This window comes from Limulus polyphemus, unplaced genomic scaffold, assembly GCF_000517525.1.
Source record: "Limulus polyphemus unplaced genomic scaffold, Limulus_polyphemus-2.1.2 Scaffold1182, whole genome shotgun sequence".
In the NCBI taxonomy this organism is placed as follows: domain Eukaryota; kingdom Metazoa; phylum Arthropoda; class Merostomata; order Xiphosura; family Limulidae; genus Limulus; species Limulus polyphemus.
The window spans coordinates 212,587-234,728 of record NW_013666792.1 but is presented as its reverse complement, the minus strand read 5'-3'; the positions used below and the strand labels follow the sequence as shown (position 1 = coordinate 234,728).

The window sequence follows — 22,142 nt, the reverse complement described above, 5'->3', positions numbered from 1 at the left end:
CAATACTTTTTTTATATGGGCAGTTACTGTTACGTTTATAAACTTCAGACTGATTTAAACCTAATTTCTAGCTCTTAGTGTTAAGAAAACAAAGGTGGTTTTATCTCTAAAATAGAAAAAAAAGTGTAAAGACCATCGTTTTATATAAGAGAACTGTCATATGGACTTAGTTCTGGGTCAGAACGTGTTTAGGCATAACTCCTGTGACCACACATTCACTTATGACAAATATATACAAATTGAATTATTGCAAGTACAAAATGTTATTTTTGAAGGTAAAAACACTATATTTGCCACTTTGTGTCACTAGGTGGTCTCTTAAAATATTACCTGACATTTTTTTGATTTACGGAATATTTTCGGCTAGTTGTCGGGTAATATATCCAAGAGGCCACCTATTGGTATTTGTTATAATTGGCCTTATGGTAAATTGCGCTTTAAGAAAACTAACAATGCCAACCAGTTATCATATAATTTAAAGGCATATAGTATACTTGCACGTAGAGGCAATATAATTAATATTAGAGGGAAAATATAAACGCTCTCTTTCATTTCATGATCTTGTTTCAGAGGTCACAGTCTTAAAAAATAGAGGGCTAAGCAGGGGATTCAAGAGATTTGGCGGGTGTGAGGAAGAACATGAAAGTAATGATGGCGTGGGTCGCTTTTTCTGATCCGCCCTATGGCATCAGACTAGCTCATCCCAGCCCTACAAATGGGCAGGTATAGCAGGCCAGCAATCAGAACACTCAGGACGAAAGAAGAGAGAGCACGAGCGCAAGCAAGTGTATATACAAATTGTGCGGCAACTTAACCACTGATCCGCGTTGAGGTTAAAGGTTAGCCCTGGAGGCCAGGTGAAGCAGGTGACTTCATACATGCAAACTCATATATAGGGGAGACTAGAATAAACCTGAATTCTCCGATACCTCCCACGAATCGCTAATTTTTTTCAGACATTCTGTCCTTTCATACAGGGCGTTTTCTCACCAGAGTGATATCCAGCACTGCGAGTTTGTGGTCAGTTCACGAGGCACACCTATTAGGTGACTGCCTGGATGAAGTTTCTCGTTTTTCAGTAGTTAGTCATCGAAAGGTTCCAGACGAAGAGGCCATAAATGGTAAATATAGCTTATAGTGTATATGTTTTTTGTGCTGTTGTTTTTTTTCAAGTAGGTAATCAGTTTCTATGGCTTTTTAATTCATCAGATGAATTTCTTGCTGAATTTAAATGTATTATTATATTTATACCATACATCTGTACGTGTTTAATATATATATATATATATAATTACTATTAAGCACAGTACATATAGTTTGCCAACAATTGAACTTCTTAAAGAATGCCATTCCGACGGACGTAAAATGAAGACGTAAATCTATCAACTTTAAAGAGTCTGCGCAAACTTCGAAACCTAGGACTGAATTAATTTTGGCATATTTCAAAATCTTGGGTTAAAATAACCGGCTCTCTGGATTATAATAAAACACGCTGAAGGAGTTATCTCGACAATCATAATGATTCCTTGAGTTTAGTCAACAGTTGTGATGTGTAATCTAAAGCAACTCGTAAAATACCCCACTTACTGATAGCTTTCACAAGTTTTGTTTTATGCGTTAGTATATTTGTTAAGAAATATGAACACCAGTGATGATATTAAACCTATTGAGTAAAGTCTTTCGAACTGTAATATTTTAGTGAGATAAATTTAAGTTCAGTAACTGAAAACACACACATCACGTGTGTTGCATAAATGTTAATATACTTGTTAAGGCAGAGTTTTTAAATAATCACACAACAGGAAAAGCAAATCCTTTTTGTCTTTGAACAAGAGTTGATTGATTCTTGCAGTTGTTATGCCAAAAAGAATAATATACTTTTTCTTTGTGCACGGGGTCTGCGCGTTCTTACACACACTAACATATAACGGACACTCATATCGGTCAGAACATTAGTGATGTTGTTTATATCGCCTACTGGTCAGTTCTGCCATTTTTAAGCTAAAATCACTTGGAAGACAAACAGATACAATTAATGAGCGTGTTTGGAAAGTAGGTGAAAATATCGTCAGCTGACAAGTAGACGTCATACAGCATGATGACGTTGATAATATCCAGATAATGATTGGTTGGTGTTTGGAAGAGGGCACCCTAAGCTGCAGACAGGTTTTAAAGATTTTGGTATCTTGTTTCTGGAGTAAATGGTGACGCTGGTTAGCCAGACGCAACACAGAGACACTGGATGAGCAGTCCGTTAAAATCGCTGAGTGATTTTTTTGCCATATAGGTTCTTTCTAGACCGACTTTCTTAAGAAAGGTGAGTACAAAAACTAAGAATTGGAATCTGTTACGTATGCTATTAATTCTATAGAGGTGATATACAAAAACCTCCTTTTTTGATATTTTATTTGGAAATCCCAGACATCAAAAACTGTAAAGTACATCAATTTTGTTGAAGTATCTTGAAAGATGTATTTTACTTCAAATATTTGATGTGATATTTATTCTGATGTTTTAATTAGCAGTCTTGCGTTTCTGATTTCAATAATTTCAAATTAACATTTTATCTCGTTTTTTAGTGTTTCGTGGATTTTAACCAGTGTTCTTGGTAGTACTGATATTTACAATGTTTCTTTCCAAAGTACCAATTATTTTATTATACGCCCTCAATTTTTTTATACCAAGTGTCTCAGTGTAAGATTGGGGTCTTATAACGCTAAAATTTGGGGTTCAATCGTTGCAGTGGACACAATGCAGACAGCCCATTGTGCATTTTTGCGCTTAAAAAATCTGTCTTATTATAATATATATTTTCTATTATATAGACTTGGGAAAAGTGAAACTTTTGAAGCGACACATTTCTCATTAATATACCATTATAATGATATAGTTTTCTTGAATAAGAAATATATACGGAGCTATATGATGCGTGTTTATATAGGAATGTGTATTAAGCAAAATGCTTTATTTTCAAATACTTTCAGGGTTATATATTTACCATAAAACTTGTGTTTCTAACCCATGAAAGTTGATTTTTAGAACTCTCCATTTTATTTAAAAGGTTTCATTTGACGATTCTTAGTGGTAGGCCTTGCAATATAGATTTAAAAAAGTCAACTTTCCAATTCTATGTTTAAAAGTTTTGTAAAAAAAGAGGCATATAGCTGTCTATTCTGAAAGTGTATGAACAACTTTAGAATACTTTTCGTCATGTCTAAGATGTTTGAAAAAAAAACATTTGTTTATCTTACTTGTTTAAAAATAACTGTATTACTCCTTTATGTTTAAAAAGATTAAGAATTATTCGTATTTTTCACTTTACCCATAAAAGTAAGAAGAATTACGCGTATTACTCCTTTACGTTTAAAAGGCTTAAAAATTACTCGTATTACTCATTTTATGCTTGAAAAGTTAGAATTACTCGTATTACTACTATGTTTAAAAGGCTTAAGAATTACTCGTATTGCTCATTTTATGCTTGAAAAGTTAGAATAATTACTTCTATTATTCCTTTATCTTTAAAAAGCTAGAGTATTACTCGTATTACTCACTTTATGCCTGAAGAGTTAAGAATTACTCGTATTATTCACCTTATGCTTGAAAAGTTAGAAAAATTACTCGTATTTATGTAGCGTAATGAGAAATTACTATTAAATGTTGTTCATTAACAATTTTATATAGTATCTGTTTTAAGGCCGGACATAAATGATTATAGGAGGCGTTGATCACGATTTTTTTCTTCGTCTCATTGCGTTTACAAATAGAACTATATTCTATAATTGTTGATTAAAAAACAATCATTGGGTGATTTCCATATATATATATATATATATGGAAGGTAAGGTTTAGGATTACAGAAATTATATGACCAATGTAGTGAATATGTACTGTGTGGTGTCGAATAGGAGAAAAAAAAAGCATCTTGCAACAGATTTGATAGAAGAATATCTTTTAATATGTGCATCTGGTTAGTACTGTAAAAAGTATCTAGCATCTTTAGTCTTTACGAGTATCCTTTAATAACACAAAAAGACATCTCTGGCTTAGACACTGCTTTCTCTATTCCTGACGCGTAGCTAGCCCGAACCCTCTTCTCACGCACAGTGATAAGATTCCACCCCTTTTGAAGTTACGTAGAAATTAAATAAGCATATTTTATCGTTTAAGAAATGAGATGACCTCTTATTCTATTAACAAAGACACGAACTCAAAGAAGTATCAATTGCGTGTAAACGTGTGTGTCATTGGAGAATGTATAAATTACACATCCTTCCACTGATGGAAACATTTTCATAGGTACTGTTTGCTGTGACAGAAGTGAGTTAATAACTAAGTATTGTTCGCACCTTTACCTACGGTTTGGGTGATCTCTGTTTCGGTATATTATCTATAATGCATATGAAAAAATTAAACACTTAATAAGATCGTTAACATTATACGAGTCCTAGTTTAGCTGATACACGTCATTTATAATTATATGCATGTTTCTCTTGTAGTAAAAAAAGTGATCCAATGGTATTATTTAGCAGATCAAATCGTGACGTTCGTCATACTACTCTGACACACCACTTTGAACAACCTTTTGAGCCGTTTATATGAGGGTATTATTTACGGAAGATATTGGTGTTTATGTACTGCCCCCTCATTGTCCAGGTTATAATATAGGTGATTATAAACAAAAACAAAATTGTAGTTGTCCTAATTTCAACACTTTAACATTTTCGTATTTCCATAGCAACCAGCCTTTCATATTGTAAACAATACAAAACGCTAAAAGTCATATATCTGTTTCCCAAGTTCGAAATAGCTTAAGTGTTGATCGGTCTAGTGACTCGCATGTATGCCGTGTGAACTAATAAAGCTTCGAGCGAGTGTTACGATGGGAATATCATGCCAATTTTACAAGGCGTGTTTGGTTTTTTTCACTTGTATGATTATTCACAGCAAGCAAACTTCAATACAAATTGACTTTGTTTTTGTTAGCGCCTTTAAAGTTTATCCCCCCCCCCCGTTCATTTACTATTTGGCTTAAACACTGTCCATCCAAAGAATAAAAATGGTAGTTTTGTTTGTTTTTTAGTAATTAAGCACAAAGCTACACAATGGGCTATCTGCGCTTTGCCCACCACGGGTATCGAAACCCGAATTCTAGCGTTGTAAGTCTGCAGATATGCCGTTGTGCCACTGGGGGGCAAAAATGGTGGATTTGCGCAAATAAATCATTGACATTACCTTTGCTATTATTTTCTCTTTTTAAAATAACAAAGGCAACAAAACGGAAAAGTTGATTTTTGTTTGTTTGTATTTAAGCACAAAGAAAAGTTGAAATATGAGCTACTTTGTATCATTCACAAAAAAATAGAATTATTCCAAATCACTGTTTGATTACCGAACAAAAGTTGATAATTATGGGAAACAAAAAGTAGATTTATTTTTATGATATGTTACTTATTTTATGTTGGTTTTTGTCGTTCACGTGCTTTCAAATAAAGGTATGGATAATCAGTAATATATTCTCAATTTTACAACAACAACGAACGTCGAACTGTAATTTCGTAAAAATTATTTCTTACTGATCAACAACGGGAAATTTGCATAACTATCACGTGTAGTAAGTAACACAAGAGATTTAAAAAAAATAAATTAAAGTTAATTGAACTGAATTGATAATAATAATAAAGAATAACATAAGCACCGACAAAGTTAAATTTGAAATTACATGCCCGAGTTATGAACCTTTCGTTACTTGAATACAATTATATACATGTTTTTTTTTTGAAGATTTGTGACCATACAATTTTTCATTTTAATCCTAATAGGAGCGCCACGTTGATTTATCTATTGCTAGCGGTCCAAAGTTTTTAAAAAATAAAATAAAGAAGGGAAAAGAATGGTTAAAGACAAGTTACCGTACTTTGAAATACTGGAGGGTGTTTTGATATTATTTAAATTATTAACAGTGTACTATTACAAACAAGTGGGTATTAATCTATATTTTGGTTTACCTTGACATTTCAAATTAACAGTTCCTCGGTAGCTCAGCGGTGAGCCTGGGGCTTATGTTATTAAAATTTGGGGTTCGGTCCGTGTGATGGCAAATACAGAGCAATCACTCCATGGCGCAGTTATATGTTTAAACAAAAACAAACGAACAAAAAAGAAAAACAATTAAATTTACAAATAATCAATTTAATTTCGTAGGATTTTTTTTTTCGTACGGAAATGGTTTTCTTTGAAAATTAACTAGAAGCTGGTAGATACTTATTAAAGATATTGTTCACTTTCACATAAATGAATTAAGAAGGACTGTAGCTATTTTATATTGCTACATTAGTGTATCACCAGTATTACTGGGCTGGGCGTGGCCTAGTGGTTAACTTGTCGGACTGCGAATTGATAGATCTAAGGCTGGAATCGCATTTTGCCGCTGAACATGCTTCAAACTTTCATATATGGAGATGTTATAAATGTGGCAGTCATTCCAGTTACTCGGCAGGCGTTGTGAACTTCTTGCCTCCTTCTGATTAGTAAGTCTAACGGTTTGGCATGGCCAGGTGGTTAGAGCGCTCGACTCGTAATCTGAGGGTCGCGGGTTCGAATCCCCGTCCCGCCAAACATGCTGGCCCTTTCAGCCGTGGGGGCGTTATAATGTGACGGTCAATCCCACTATTCGTTGGTAAAAGAGTAGCCTTCCTTCTAGCCCTCGTGAAATTCAAAAACAAACAATAAGTCTAAATTAAGGTTGACTATGCTTGAACCCTAGGAGTCTCTAATTTGGCCCATGTTTCACATACTGTGCCGTTCAGGTTGAACTGACCAAATTCCAAAAAAATATCAGTACTAAATGATTTAGTTAGGAATATCTGTAACAGCATTGAAATTCATTTCTGGCATTAATGAAGCATTAAAATTCACACTATATATATATATATATATATTATTGAATTGATAAAGTACGTTGGCTACATATTGAAATATTAAACTTTTCGCTTAGCGTCTCGGCTTTCGGTCTTCGTTAGTAAAGATTTATAATAAAACGTACCAAACATCAACTTGCTATTGACAATGTTGATTTAAAATTCATACAAATGTGAAAAGAGTGCACTGGTCTTGGGCTCAAACATTGATGGAAATGCATCCATGAGGTGTCCACCAAGGTAAACCGTACACTCTTCATGCTACGGCTGAGAGTGAGAGAACAAATATACATATAAAAATGCTATAGTTCTATAAGTTTTTCAAAGCAAGGTGACATAATTATTGCAGTTGCTAACTCAGTAAAACTGAAACATGATAAATTACTTGTTTGTTTGTTGAATTTCGCACCGAGTTATTCCAGAGCTATCAGGCTAACCATCTCTAATTTAGAAGTGAGAGACTAGAGTGAAGGCAGCTAGTGAACCCCACCTACCGCCAACTGTTGGGCTACTCTTTTTTTATAAACGAAAAATTGAATTGACCGTCACATTATAACGGCTGAAAGAGCGAGCATGTTCGGTGACCTGAAGATTGCAAGTCGAGCGCCCTAACCACCAGGCCATGCCAAGCCCGTATGATGTACGAAGCGCTTAAATAATTCAAGTGTTACATTTATAAAATCGAGGTAATTATTTCTAAGTCAAAACAACTCTCTTAAAAGTCGCATAAATGAAGCTTTGAGAAGCCTTTTTTTTCCCTGATGTTAGTATTTTTATTCGAATTACTTACAACGTAACTTTGTTAGGTCGAATAAAACTACGAACACCTATTTACTCTTATCTAATTCTAAGCATTTTTAAGAATATGCACGTTTGAAAGAAATTATAGGAAAGCAACAAAAAACTACGTACCTCCTCTCTCATCGGCCCCCCAGTGACACAACGCTAGAATTCGGGTTTCGATACCCGTGGTGGGCAGAGCACAGATAGCCCATTGTGTAGCTTTGTGCTTAATTACAAACAAACAAACAAACAAACCTCCCTCATTTAGTTTTTTTAAGATAATATTTGTTTTGAACGTACTTTTTTATCGGTGTTAGCATTTGCCTACTGGTTACTTCTTATCTTGGCTGTCTTTAAAAGTATGTATTATTTTAGAAATCCATATAGTGAAGGTAATTTCATTATGTTTAGTGTTAGAGAAGACTTTTACCTGCTATGGTTGTTCTCGTGCACGTTCTTTAACTCGTGAAATACTTTTGTTGTGAAAGTTAATTAGTAATTTCGTCAGCAAAACAAAGAAGTCTATTTGTAATCTTTATTATCTGTTAAATAGGTGTTTTTTTATTATAGTAATATACCGTTAAGCTATGTGTTACGTATTAATGTTGTATTCTTTGATAAAGGTAACACTTTTTAATGATTATATCATGTTATATTGAAAATTATCATCTAAAATAATTAAATATTATGTGACAGCCGTGCAAAGTGAGACGTAAGTTAAAGAAAAAAAAAAGATTATGCAATAACCCAGAGCTACTGCCACGAGTAGACATACTTTGTATAATATATTATTAATCGCCATGACATTAGGCCTACGAATATTTTTAGGTCTGACTTATTTGTTATAGAAAACTATTCAGCTTCTATGAAATACCATTTTAACGTGTCTACTCTAGAAAATGTGGTAATACTGAAATATTTTTATTTTAATGACTAGTTTCACTGATGCAGGAAATCAAATTACAAAAGAAAATAAAAAATCACTAGCTCACTGTTATCAACTTCGGTCCCCCTGGAGGGATATAGGGTGCTCGTTAAAACTGATTGGCAGCGCTGAAATCCATAAAAAGTTGATTTGACATAAATCTAAGCCGCCGCCTGAGCTATAACCTATATTTGTTCTTAATAAATGTTTGTGGTGTGCGTGATGTTGGCACCGAAGTATCGAAGATCATTTACAAGTTGTTTTGTAAGTAATAACACCCCGCACCTTAGGCCTAGCACTTTACTCCTCAATAACCAGGCTACACACACAATCTGACTAGGAAGAACAGAAACGTTAGGTAGAGCTCTAACTTTTTATAACATTACAAGAGAGACACGCACTCTTAAGACAGTCATCCACTTTACATTATTCTATTACGTTCAATAGAATTCACCGCCAGGAGGCAGAGTTAAGTCTGGTCTCCAACAAGTCAACCCCCTTTAGAGATTGGTAATTGATGTCTCCAAGATATAAATACAGTAATAGAGAAATGGCCATAACGAACGAGAACAAGTGAACAGTAGCATTATTCGAGATCAACACTGTAGTGGTAATAATAATGACCAGACATTAGATCTTTATTAAATTTATCCCGGAACTCTTTCTCGCCCGCAGAAACGTTAGGCTATGATCTATTTTACAGTTCCGAACCAATAGTTTAGAAAGTCATTAATAAACCTAAAAGTGAAATAAAATAGGTATATTTAACAACCTAATCTCATTTTTTAGAAAAGTGCAAAAGAGTAAGCGTTGGAGATACTGTGATAATTGAGGACAGATGACAGTTATTAACCAATTTTATGAAACCAGAAGCTTATCCATCTTGGAATAGACCAGGAAAAGCATTTTGGTATGTAGAAAAAGAAAAGACTATCGTATAGTCGCTAAAATAAATTAAACATTTGATCAGTATTGTTTTTTAGGTAAATATTTAAGCATTGCGACTGAGTGTATTTTGTCCCCCCCCCCAGTGGCACAACGGTATGTCTACGGATTTAGAACGCTAGAAACCGGGTTTCGATACCCGCAGTTGGCAGACAGATAGCCCATTGTGTAGTTTTATGTTTAACTGCAAACAAACAACAAACAAAAGTGGCTGTTTGTTTGATTAGAGGTTTTGAGCAAAGTCGCACAAGGGCTATCTACATATAGTCGTTCCTAATTTTTAACGGATAGACAAGAGGGTAGTCAGCTACTGAACAGCACCCACCGCTAACTCTTGGGCTACTCTTATTTGATCAAAAGGTAGGATCTTATAGCGCACCCACAATCCCAAAGTGTGGACCTTATTTTTGAGGCAACTGGATGCGAAAAATGGACCTTCGGATTTACAGTCCGGTCAGGCTAACCACTAGACTGTGCTCGACTTTAATTGAAAGAGGAAGGTTATTTGAGTATTGTTAGTTGGATTTTACTTGTTACTGTGTTGGAACGCTGAAAGCTGGCAAAGCATTGGAAACCAGCTGCAATACGTCTAAATAAATATCCGAGATATAAATCACGTTGGGTTGTGGATGTTTTATAACACATTCGTTTTAATGTGCCCACTACAGATTTCAAGCCATAGTTATTTTAAATTAATCATTTTAGATAAATATTTTGTGTGTCTTAAGTTACGGCGGAGGAGACCTTTTGTTCAACACCAAAACTGATCACCCGAACTGGACTGTAACAGTCAAAAGTTCTAACGAAAAGTAATTTAAATATAAGCAGCATAAAAAATTTACTACTGCAATGTTTATTTAACGCTAATAGTTGGTGAAGTAGTAGAAGTCTGTATGGCTGAAACTCGTATGAAGTATTAGGAAGATGAATGTATGATATCGATATGTGGTTGTACTTAGGTTAGGTTTATTTAACGCTAATAGCTGGTGAAGTAGTAGAAGTCTGTATGGCTGAAACTAGTATGAAGTATTAGGAAGATGAATGTATGATATCGATATGTGGTTGTACTTAGGTTAGGTTTATTTAACGCTAATAGTTGGTGAAGTAGTAGAAGTCTGTATGGCTGAAACTCGTATGAAGTATTAGGAAGATGAATGTATGATATCGATATGTGGTTGTACTTAGGTTAGGTGTATTTAACGCTAATAGCTGGTGAAGTAGTAGAAGTCTGTATGGCTGAAACTAGTATGAAGTATTAGGAAGATGAATGTATGATATCGATATGTGGTTGTACTTAGGTTAGGGTAGACAGTGTCTCTTTTATTTAATCCAGCGTTTCCCAACCTGTGGCTCGTGAACCTCTGGGGGTTCGCGAGATAATTTTGAGGAATTTGCGAGAACAATTTGGGATTGGCGTCTTTTTTCACTTTCCTGATTCTTCAGTTCTTGCCAGTTTTTAATTACCTTCTAATTTATTAAAATGTTTACGGAAGGAAATAGGAACTGTTTGCGTTTTATAGATTCAGATTTCATTGTGAACGTGTTGCATACTATGTGTTACAGAAATGTTTTGTTTTCAATAAATCCAACACGTTCAAAAGTTATTACATTTTACAAAATTTATTACTGCTTAAAAGGGATTCGCTGCGAAAACTATTATTACTCAAGAGATTCGCGAAGATAAATTTTATTTTATGCACGGTTGTGAAAATGAATACAGTGTAAATTTTGAATAAAACAATGAAAGGATAGCTTTAAATCAGTGACATATAAAATGATGTTTTGCACTTTTTCCTTGTTAAAACTAAAATTATGCACATTTCTATGCGCCCAAAATAAAACTTGCAAATGAATTTATTTATTTTTAAAGTGAATTGAAAATACACAACTTTTATTCGCGATTTTAATGTAAGATAATTATTCTTGAAATAGCTTGTAATGTTAGACAGACCCACGAGGAGTCGCTTCTGCATTTACACTTCTTGTTTAACCATCGACATTCATTTACTATAACAAGAACATTTTTCTGTGTACTGTATTCAATACCAAATATGTAAAATTTGGTTCACTTTTGGGGAAAGTTATACTCCATACATTAGTTTGATCTACCTATCTACGAAAGTAAAATATATAAGAGTGTTGGATTTTTAAAACAAGAGGGAATTCTCAATAGCCGCGGCACTTCAAATTGTGGTACTTTTCCGTTATACCCCCGCAAATGGTAAATTTTTACTATATGAATACAATGCTTATTAATATATTTTTAGAGATTTATTATGGACATTTATTGTATGAATAAAATGCATGTATATATATATATTTATATATTGTAAAAACGTATTAAAATTGCGGTAGTATAAGGGAAAATTATTAACATTTGCGGGTGTATAATGGAAAAGTACCGAAATTCTTTTAGGTAGGATTAGAGTAAATTAATCTATGATACCTTGGGCGTGGTCAAATATATCAATAGAAAGGGTTTGATCTCTTTAGTCCAAAACTGTAATTAGATCTCAAATCCGTCAAGAAATGACGAAGCTATGAGCTAAAAGTTTGTACTTGATAAAAAACAAACAAACAAACTCAAAACCGTTCTATGAGCCGCTATGCCGCGGCTAAAAATATTGTTTGTTGTTAAGCGCAAAGCTACGCAATGGGCTGTCAGTGCTCTGTCCACCATGGGTATCCAAACCCGACATTTTAGCATTATAAGCCTTTAGACTTACCGCTAAGACACTGGGGCTTTAAAAAAAAAAGCATACTGATTAAAATAATTCATATGGAGTTCTATTAAATAATGGGGATTTCAAATGTTCTGTGTGATTTGCTTCTGTAAGTTAACTCAGCTTATTTATTAATTTTGTATACGTTTTAATAGAGTTTATGGTGAAATATGTAAATGCTAGAAAGTTCAACAGATTTAGTGAGGTGTTTCTTTTTATTAGAGCTATATATTTTAACCATTCAGTTTCATTTTAGTCATTCACGTTTTGGTTATAACAATGAGTTTGGAAGCATTATCAGGAAATGTAAAATTGGAATAGGGAGTCGATCGGTTTGATTTTCATTATTTGATCGTAATAACAAGGAAACAAGTTGAGCTACACGTGAGTGTTTAATGCATAATTTATTGCTGCATTACATACAAGTATGATAACCATTGTCATCTGTTTTATGTAATATTTTTTATCAGTTGGTTCAATGTTTCCGAAATATTATTTACCTTTGTGTTAATATTTGTTGTGTGATTTCTTAATTACCATAAAATTAGCCTTTTTTTACCATTAAAGCTTTAGAATTGTTTATTTCTATCGGTGAATATAATTTAATTCTTCTTGAGATTGTTAATTAGAAAATATCAGGAACTGTAGGTCTTTGTTCAATGATCGTAGAACGATTACACAAGTGGGACACATTTTCCTGTCTAGATAATCAGTCTTAGTCAAGTCTATAGTACCAATTAGGGACCCTCTCAGAATTTACATTTAACCACTCTTTGGTTATCATTTATTTCATGAATATGTTGAGTAAAAATGATGCACTGAAAACACTCGTCAACAACGGTATATTGATAACACTTTGAATTATTCTCCAACAGAGATACGCCCTGGTATAGTGGAGATCACATATCTATAGGAGGGAAGTTACTTCAGCTTCAGGCAAGCAATCCTCGCCGAATTCTTCAGTAAGAAAAAAAGTAGTTTGCTGCGTTACTAACCTCCTTCACCATCTGCTGCCCGGAGGTCCATCAAGTTGAGAAGAGACTGTATCACACTCTTCTTTGTTACTGTCGGAAACTATGTTGTGCAAGTAGTTTGTAAAGAGATTATTTCACTTTTAGGTGAGCGATTTCTAGAGGGCCAGTAAACCAGTAACTCGTTCAAAAATAAATTGTAAACATTTTGACTGCCCTCATTAGAGTAGCTAGAAATTCAACACAGTGGTTTTCAGACAGTAATTTGTTCTGAGTAGTATACAAATGCAATATTCTGTTTCTTTTAGTTTCATTTCTTGGTAGCTCAAGTATTGTTAACAAAATATGGCTCTTCATATGATAGATTTTGACTTCGAATCCATTGATTCTTTCTTGGGACTATGCCCGTCTACGGAAGAGTTTACCCAGCGATCCTTCACTGAACAGGATCAACACGAACAAGATCGAAGAAGCAGTTCTTTCCAGACAACAATAGTCAAGGGAGACCCTCTCGCGGATACTGTTTCAATGATACCTGTCCAAGATCACCAGTTTCCATCTGCAACAGCTCCATCTATAGTTGAGAATCACATAGATGCTGTAAGCACAACAGGAAACAACGTTATTGCATTCAGCTCTTCACCAATAAAAGATACAACCGACGACAGACGTGCACCAACTACAATGAAATGTCATCCGACTAAAAACAATGAAAGTGAGGTTGAAAATATAAAATATTGCTCGTCGTCAGGTGGCGTGGTTTCTGGTGACAGTTCCAGCTATGCAAGTGTCGAATTACCAAGTTTGGAATATAACCTCCGACCAAGGTCGATTCGAAATCGTATTGAAACGGAGATTAGACGACAGACGAAAAAGAAGCGTGTTCCGAAACAGAAACCTCCTCCACTGAGTAAATACCGCAGGAAAACTGCCAATGAGCGCGAACGATCTAGAATGAAAGAAATTAACGAGGCCTTTGAAAAGTTGCGTAACGTCGTACCTGCCTTTCCTGTCGAAAATAAAACCGAAAACTCAAAACTAACTAAAATTACTACGTTACGGCTGGCTATTAACTATATCTCTGCTCTAGCAGAAGTTCTCCGCAAGACGGGCAACGACGAACTTTCGCCCGACGGTTCTTCTGAAGCAGGTTCTCTTGCCTCAGTAGAGCTTGCAGAGATCGGACACTCCCTACGTGGTTTAACGAATGAAAGCTTGGATTTTACTTTGGACTCGGAAGGTGACAGCATGCAACTAAGTGATGAATCTTTCCTATAGGACAGACTAAATTTTCGGGAGTTAATTAATCACGCCAGTGACTTCAATCAAATATTTTTGTTAATATATGAAACGGTTAATTTTTCATTGATGTGGAGAAAAAGTAGATCAAAACTGTTAATGATGTTATTGTATATAATGCATACACAAACAGTTTTACTAGAGAGAGAGAGAAAGTATTATTTTTATGTACTTACCATGTTTCTTTTAACGAAAATAGATCGATAACTTGAAAGCACACGGACGGATGTAGCACAGAGTATGTGACATCACGTTACTTTTGTGAATATGCAGTTCTTTTAATTAAATATAGCGTTATAAGTACTTAAGTCCGTAGAAGCTCCAACATAGTGATTATCAATAAAACTTAACTCTTAACTTGCAACCTAGAGAAGATCAAATAGCGAACTACTTGAATTCAAATAAAGCTTTAGTTTCTAATTACTGTAGAACATTGAATGTGCAGATAATAACTCCCCTTATAGATCTTAGCATTATATGAATCTATTACAAACCAAAAGACAACAAAGTGGCTTTTCCTCCCCAGCAACTTGTAACAACAGAATTACCAGAATCAAAACGTAAATCACTAGCAAAATAATTTTGAAATTTGTTCCCTTGTTGTAATTGTGTTATTATTGTTTTTTTTTTAAGGTGCCTTTCTGTTGTTGGAAAAGATTAAATGATGTGAAAAAGATCGGGAACATTTTAATTGTGTATTAAAATATATATATTGTACAGATCACCAGAACCAGTAAAACAAATAAAATGAAACCTATTATTTACTGTAGTTTATGGGTAATAAAACTAATTGTAATTATAACAACATTGTTATTGTGAGTGGTGGTTCTTAAAGCAGGAAATGATCACAATAGGAGATAAATTTTCCGGCAAATCTAAAGCATGCTTCAATCGAAAAGTTCTTAATAAAACCCTAATCTCCAAATTCGTAACGCCAACATACTTTATAAATACTGTTTCTGTCTTATACCACTATATGAGAGTTTGTTTTTTTTTAATGTAGGGGGGTGCATTACCTCGCAGAATTTACGTAATTACATTATTAACATGATTTTGTGAACTAATGAGATTAAATAGAATATTTCATAAAAGAGGGGAAGAAGAACAAACAATAGTAAATAGAGTATTAACAAGAGTTGAATAAGCAGTAAATCATGTCATTAGAAGTAAAGTATAAGCTGAGCTTAAAAGTTGCTTCTAATGTTTTCGTCAGTTTTTTTTTAGTTTAAATTTAATTAGCCAAATGTTTGACAGGACTCCGACATGCAGAAAAGGAAAGGTTTCGAACTACGTTTAAAACAACTTGTCATAGTTGATAGTTAAAAGTGTTTTATCTATTAACTTGTGAACTTGCATTATAAGTCTTAAATTACAATTATATTTAAATATATTACAATGACGTTAATAATAAGTTAGGCCATGGCCCACTGGTTAGCGTGATGAGGTACCTGATCAAAAGGTCTAGGATTCGAGCCGTGATGCTGCTAAACACGCTGTACACTTTTAGATGTTGGTGCTTTATAACAGTAACACCCAATTCCAATAGTCAGTTTAAAGCTATTGTGATGGCGAGTGTTTCCCTCTCTCTGATGAGTAGTTCAGAATAAGAGATGGCTATATCTGAACTCTAGGTTTCTTTGGCCTGGTATTTTAGCCAGTGTGTCGCATAAGATATTGTCCAGGTTAAGAATTTCAATTCCTAAAAAGAGGTTTATTTATTAGTTGTAAAAATAACAGTTAATTTAAACTGATGGTGAAAGTCGGGGTATATACAATATCACTGGTAATTGTAAACCTTGTCAGTGTATGATATCAGCTTAGAAACTAATAACAATGAGCTAGCACGTTATCTGCTAAACATGTCAAATACTAAAATGTCGGTTTAAATATCATATAAGAAATATAATAGAGTTTATTTTGGTGTTTCGTCCATATGGTAATGTTAGGAACGCACAATTGATTTATATGTCTTCGTATCGAATAGCATGAATGTCCATTTTATCTTCTAGCTACTGGAGATATGAGACAGTTAAAAGGATATCGTGGAAACACTTTATGCACACATGGCTTGTGTTGGTTTACCAGATTGAACTTCTTCTTGATTATGGATACGTGGACGGTTTTTGGGTTCGGGGGTTCTCACCTATCACAAGGCCCGCCATGGCCAGGTGGTTAGGGCACTCGACTCGCAGTCTGTAGGTCGCGGGTTCGAATCCTCGTCACATCAAAACATGCTCACCCGGTGTCCGGACTATACGAAACTACGTATTACACGATGCCACACCTTGCTCACCACAGCTGGAGTATGACTTGTTACGTGTCTCTTTCTGTATGCTTGTGGTACTCCAAGTTCATTATATTCCTTTGTGTTACAATGCCATTATGTACAAGATATATCGCTATCTTGAAAATTCTGAATCATTGATATATATAAACACATCTTTTTGATCTGAGTTTATGAATATTTCACATTGTAAAAGGTTGGTAAATGTCATTACCAAAAGCAATCAATTTTTGGTGGCATAACACTACGTACGAACGCCAAATAACGACAATATATGGTTATAATTACAACAATTAAAAACTGTTATATGCGCAAAGGGTTGAGTATATTAAATTAAAATGATTTTGAATATGCAAATCAGTGAGTCACATGACTACAATAGCGATGGAATAGCATGCCAAATTTTACTTAAACCCTTTCATGTACTTGTCAATTTTTACACAAGATCAGAAAATCTTTCTGTGTAGGTATTGTCAAAGATTTTGAAATACCCGGAAGTCTGCTAATTTGTCTTCACTGAGATCGTAATAGTCTCCTTGCTTCTAGGTCACTTTCAGTTTCAATTAGATAATCAGGTGACCAGAAAGCCTAATATAAGGTATTTTATAGTAAAAGGTAGGATTAAAGTTGTTGTGTCAATCTGACTTTTATTTAGTCAGAAACATAAAAAATATCTATATATTATACATACATGAAGAAGAGCAACCCTTTGATGGCTTCTGAGGACTTATAACCCACCGCCTTCAGAAGTGTTTTGGCCTGCTGGAATATCTGTTCCATTTTCTTTAGAGTTCCTTTAGCACATGTGCTTCATTAGTCATAATGGTAATTGGATCTGTGATTCTCTTCCAAGTGGACTAGGGCACAGGCCTCTGTATACATAGCTACCCAAACCTCACAATTTAATATTAGTTGAATGGTATTCATGAAATTCATCAATATTTGTATTGAATTTGGAACAGTAACTGGTATTGCGGTGGATCAACTGGTTGACTGGAAGTGTTGAATGCCCCACATTTCATCCCCTTTTAATGTCACAAATCTCTTCAACCTCCAAGTTTTCTCTTTGCCCTTCATGATCTTATGGTTTTGACTGGAGTGCTAGAAGAATTGATCCTTGTCACGAAATTTTTGTGGCATCACAAAACATAACATAAGGCACAAGAACTATTGTTTGCTAGTGATCACAAGAGCTTCAAAGAGTGTCATAGTCTTCGTTGCTTCTGCTTCTGAAGGCATCGATTCCACTGCAGGAATTGGGTCTAATACCTTTTGCTTCTTGATAACTACTTATGATCTCTTTGCTTCTTTAGAATGAGGGTGACAGTGTTGGTTGGCTATGATGGTGCATTTGTTTTTAAGAGTGCTATGTCCATTACCATGTGTGGGCATTGGTGGTATATTATCAGATATTTTGGGATATCTAAGAAGCCCTATAACTTATCTTCACTCAGCTCATACACATTTCTAGACTTTTTAGGTCATTTTCAGCCTTGTGTTCAAGAAGTAGATGACTAGAAGGCATGATATACGGCTTTTTATTGCGAAAGCTAGGTTTAAACTTGGCTTCCAGTTACTAAGAATTTCAGTCAGAAACATGAGGTTAAGTGTCAAAAGAAACATTTTAGAATATGATATTAAACAATAATATATAACAGCTGTCATTTTCCTGCAGTGGTACTCGTACATACCTTGTGTCTAAATAAATGTCTCCTTAGTACTTGTCAAGTCAGACTTCATAAGAAAAGACTACCTTTCCTACTTGCCAGACTCTGACAGGTATCATTTAGTGACAGCTACTTCTACGAACCATTATGTATACAGGCTCACATACAAGTGAGCATCACCTAATTTGCAACGCATTGCATGGGTGTAGTAGAGTGGGGTAGAGACAGTATTTTTTTCCTATGTAAGAGGCTTAGTAGGACTCAGTGCACATGTGCTTCAAGCCATACTTACCAAACATATTGGAACTGTCACTTACACAGATATACTGGAAATATTATTAACAATTTGTTAACTCGTGAATTTTTAAATATATGAAAAATGTAACTTATCACTACAGCATTAAAAAAGTCATTAGGAATACACATTTTTCTCCCTTTAATCTGACATAACAAGTTCATAAAAGCTATCAATTTACTAATATTTGTATTTCAACGAATTGGAAACATTCAGTCCTAACTCTGAAAAACAATAGAGTTCATTATGTTATTTTTCTTTGTTACAGAAGCTATATCAGCAGCTTTACTTAAAGCAACATAAAACCAGATTACTCGCGATGATTTAGATTCAAACCACTAGAAAATCCCGTTCTACATTAAAGTATTCAGGTTTCAGCTCATTTTTATAATTTTGTTAAATAAGTTATTACAACTGTTTCACCTTTGTATGGTTCATTACTATAGTTAAATAGTTGTTTATTCAATGCCCGAAAACTGCGTTCTTTGTACATATATATATTCATCAACTTAATATTTCAAACACATGGTGACTCAGAAGTAATCTGTCATATAAACCCTTTTTTGATTACAGGTACAAGCATTAATCAAATTTGTCGTTCACATTAGAAGAATGGGTTAACACCACTTTTGTGTGTGGAAGAGAAGTTTGTTCATATCTAATTTCTTGTGTATGGGTGAAATTCATGGTGTGCAGCATCTGAAGGAATCATCTTTATGTTTGTCACCAAATCCTAGCAAGCATGCTGTCTGCACAAAACGAGTGGATCATTCAAATTATATTTTGGATTACGGAAATTATATTGAATGCCTCCAGATCACATTACATGTTTTCCCCATGATAACCAAGTTTTCCTTAATAATTTACTATGGAAACCCTGTAAATGAATGAATTCGTATAAAAGGCCTTGTACCATACCTTCAGGTCGTATATTTATTTAACGAGAGACTGAAAATAGTGAAGATAGGTTAGTGGACCTCTTGGGCATCCAAATGAATTCAAGGACTTGTTAAGACATTAGTATGTTTAGTGAACAGCCAGTTGACTTTTCTCTGTTGCTCAATACACCACCATGATATATGGAAGGTTCTCATCACAGTTAGTTTAGACAGATTTCACAAATTTTACAAGCATATACTTGATAGTTATATACAATCTCTTTAACCAAGTCATCAGGTTGAGGATGATACTGTGAAATTTGCTTCTTTACTACACCTAAATCTCTACGCAGCTCCACAAACAACTGACTGTTGAAGTTCGGTTCATAATCCACGTCGAGTTTCCTAGAGCTTAAAATTGTGCTATTGGTAAACCATACAAGTGGTGATTAATTTCAATAGTTGATGGCTTCCATATATGACAAATTAGGAGTTTCAGTAGTAGCAACCGAAGAGCCCATATCCAGCACTGGTAATGCTCTTTGTAAAGTGATTTATTGAATCCTAGTCATAGCCTCGTAGACTTGAAGCTCAACCTATGATGGAACTAGTGGTCCAAAGGCCTCTAAAACAGAATATATTTGGGAATTTACATGAGACATAAACAGGGGTGCACCATACTTTTCTTACATTACAGCCAACGAAAAAGTGGATATTCAGGCTATTTTGTTATTTAGATAATGAGAGATTGTGTGAACACTGTGTGCTGCTTAGAGGAAAACTCAAACAAAGAGTTCTACTTTCTTCATTGCTAAGAATAATTTTGAAAATTTCAAGTCCTATCTCAGAGATTGATTATGATAACTGATATGTGCAGGCCATTACTAATTACGGTAAAGTTTACCTGTTGGTTATAACTTTACAGTGGCTATCTGAACATTGGTTACTGTTACTGTAACGATTTTTATGGCTGCATAATTTCGAGAAGCTGAACATTAACGGGTAGACAATCCATCTTTGTTACCATGCTGCTGCCTGGACACTGTTATACAACAGAGTTACACTCTTGTAATTTTGTACAACAAAGAGGTGCTCCTGCAATGTTGTAATCCGATGTGAGCTACTTTCCTAGTTGTTGAGCTTTATAAGTACTTCAGTGATGTATGATCCACTCTAACAGCAAATCTTCTACCACACAAGTAGTAGCAGTAATGTTTGATAAGTAGCATAAATGCAAGCAGTTCTTTCAGTGTCCATGGTATCTGTGTTCATAAATCCTCTGAGTACAACTTGCATATATGATTACTCTTTTCATACTATTTTGCACATGTGACAATTAGTCTTCAATTCCACTATTCACCTGTATTTAGGATGAATAGAAACCTTGCTTGGGATATGCCAATACCGGACCTACAACAAAGCCATACAATCAGCTTTAGTCAGAGCAGACAAGGGTGTTGACAATTTGGAGAAGTTAGCCACAAAACATTGATAGCAGAGTGTAAAGCATCGAAATCTGTAGATTTTTATTTCAGTCACATGTAAGATCTTTGCAGGATCAGGATATACTCTGTCTTTGCCAATAATATGGATGAAAAATCCCATATATGTACACTTTATTGGCTTATTTTCAAACCTGCTTTCTTGAACTGCTTGAACACCATTTTTTAAATTTTCAGAAGCATACTGTTGTTGTACCTATCTGTTCATCTGGTCCTACAAGCAAGTCAGCAAATATTAACACCCACTATTCTATTGAATTTATGTTCGTGTCTTAAATCGAGGTTGCCTACACAATCTTTGACCACTGATATCAGATGTTTTGCCAACAATTCTTGTGCTAATAAATGTAGTGTGGCTGATGTAATATCAGCTTTATATCTAGTATCCTTTACTGGTCATACCTGTAACTGTTATGTACATGGTTGCAAAACATATTTGAAACAAACCTTGAATTTAGATGAAAGATTGTTTGTGTACGTGCAGCTTGATTTTTGGACAAATAATAGTGTGTCTTATATGTCAATTCCATTAATGTAGCAGATGCTGGCAACACATTAAACTGTGTTTGTAATACATAAAAAATAACGCTCGTATATTTGGAGGCATTGTATCTTCCACTTCAATATATACTCATGTTAATGAGTTCTGAGTAGCTAGCATTGAATGGTTGTACCAAAAAATGCAATTCATCTGTACTATAGGTCATTCTCCTTGATTAACTTCTATAGCAGGTCTATTGTTAAGATACGAATGACCAACCAAAATTAGAGACGGTAATCATGTTTGGCAATAAATGGCCTTAATAGCAAGGCAGAACCATAGCTTTTCCCTTGCTTCAAGCCTAACTCTATCAGGCTTAACAAAATTTAGCATTAATTGTTGAGGTGATGGCTTTACTCAGAGCGCCTAATACACTACAAAGGGCAGTAAAGTTTTGGTACCACTGTTTGTT

General features: G+C 34.5%; 1 protein-coding gene across 2 annotated transcripts; it reads left to right on the top strand.

Moving 5' to 3' along the window:
• Positions 1-991: 991 nt before the first annotated feature.
• Positions 992-15,232, top strand: LOC106462494. Of its 2 annotated transcripts, none has more exons than XM_022389769.1 (2): positions 992-1,121; positions 13,169-15,232. In XM_022389769.1, the coding sequence occupies exon 2, from the start codon at positions 13,610-13,612 to the stop codon at positions 14,540-14,542; it is 933 nt and encodes a 310-aa protein (XP_022245477.1). In that variant the 5' UTR covers positions 992-1,121; positions 13,169-13,609; the 3' UTR covers positions 14,543-15,232. The 2 variants fall into 2 exon arrangements, with proteins under 2 accessions (XP_022245477.1, XP_013777874.2); XM_013922420.2 differs by lacking the exon at positions 992-1,121 and adding an exon at positions 2,231-2,317.
• The last annotated feature ends 6,910 nt before the right edge of the window (positions 15,233-22,142 follow it).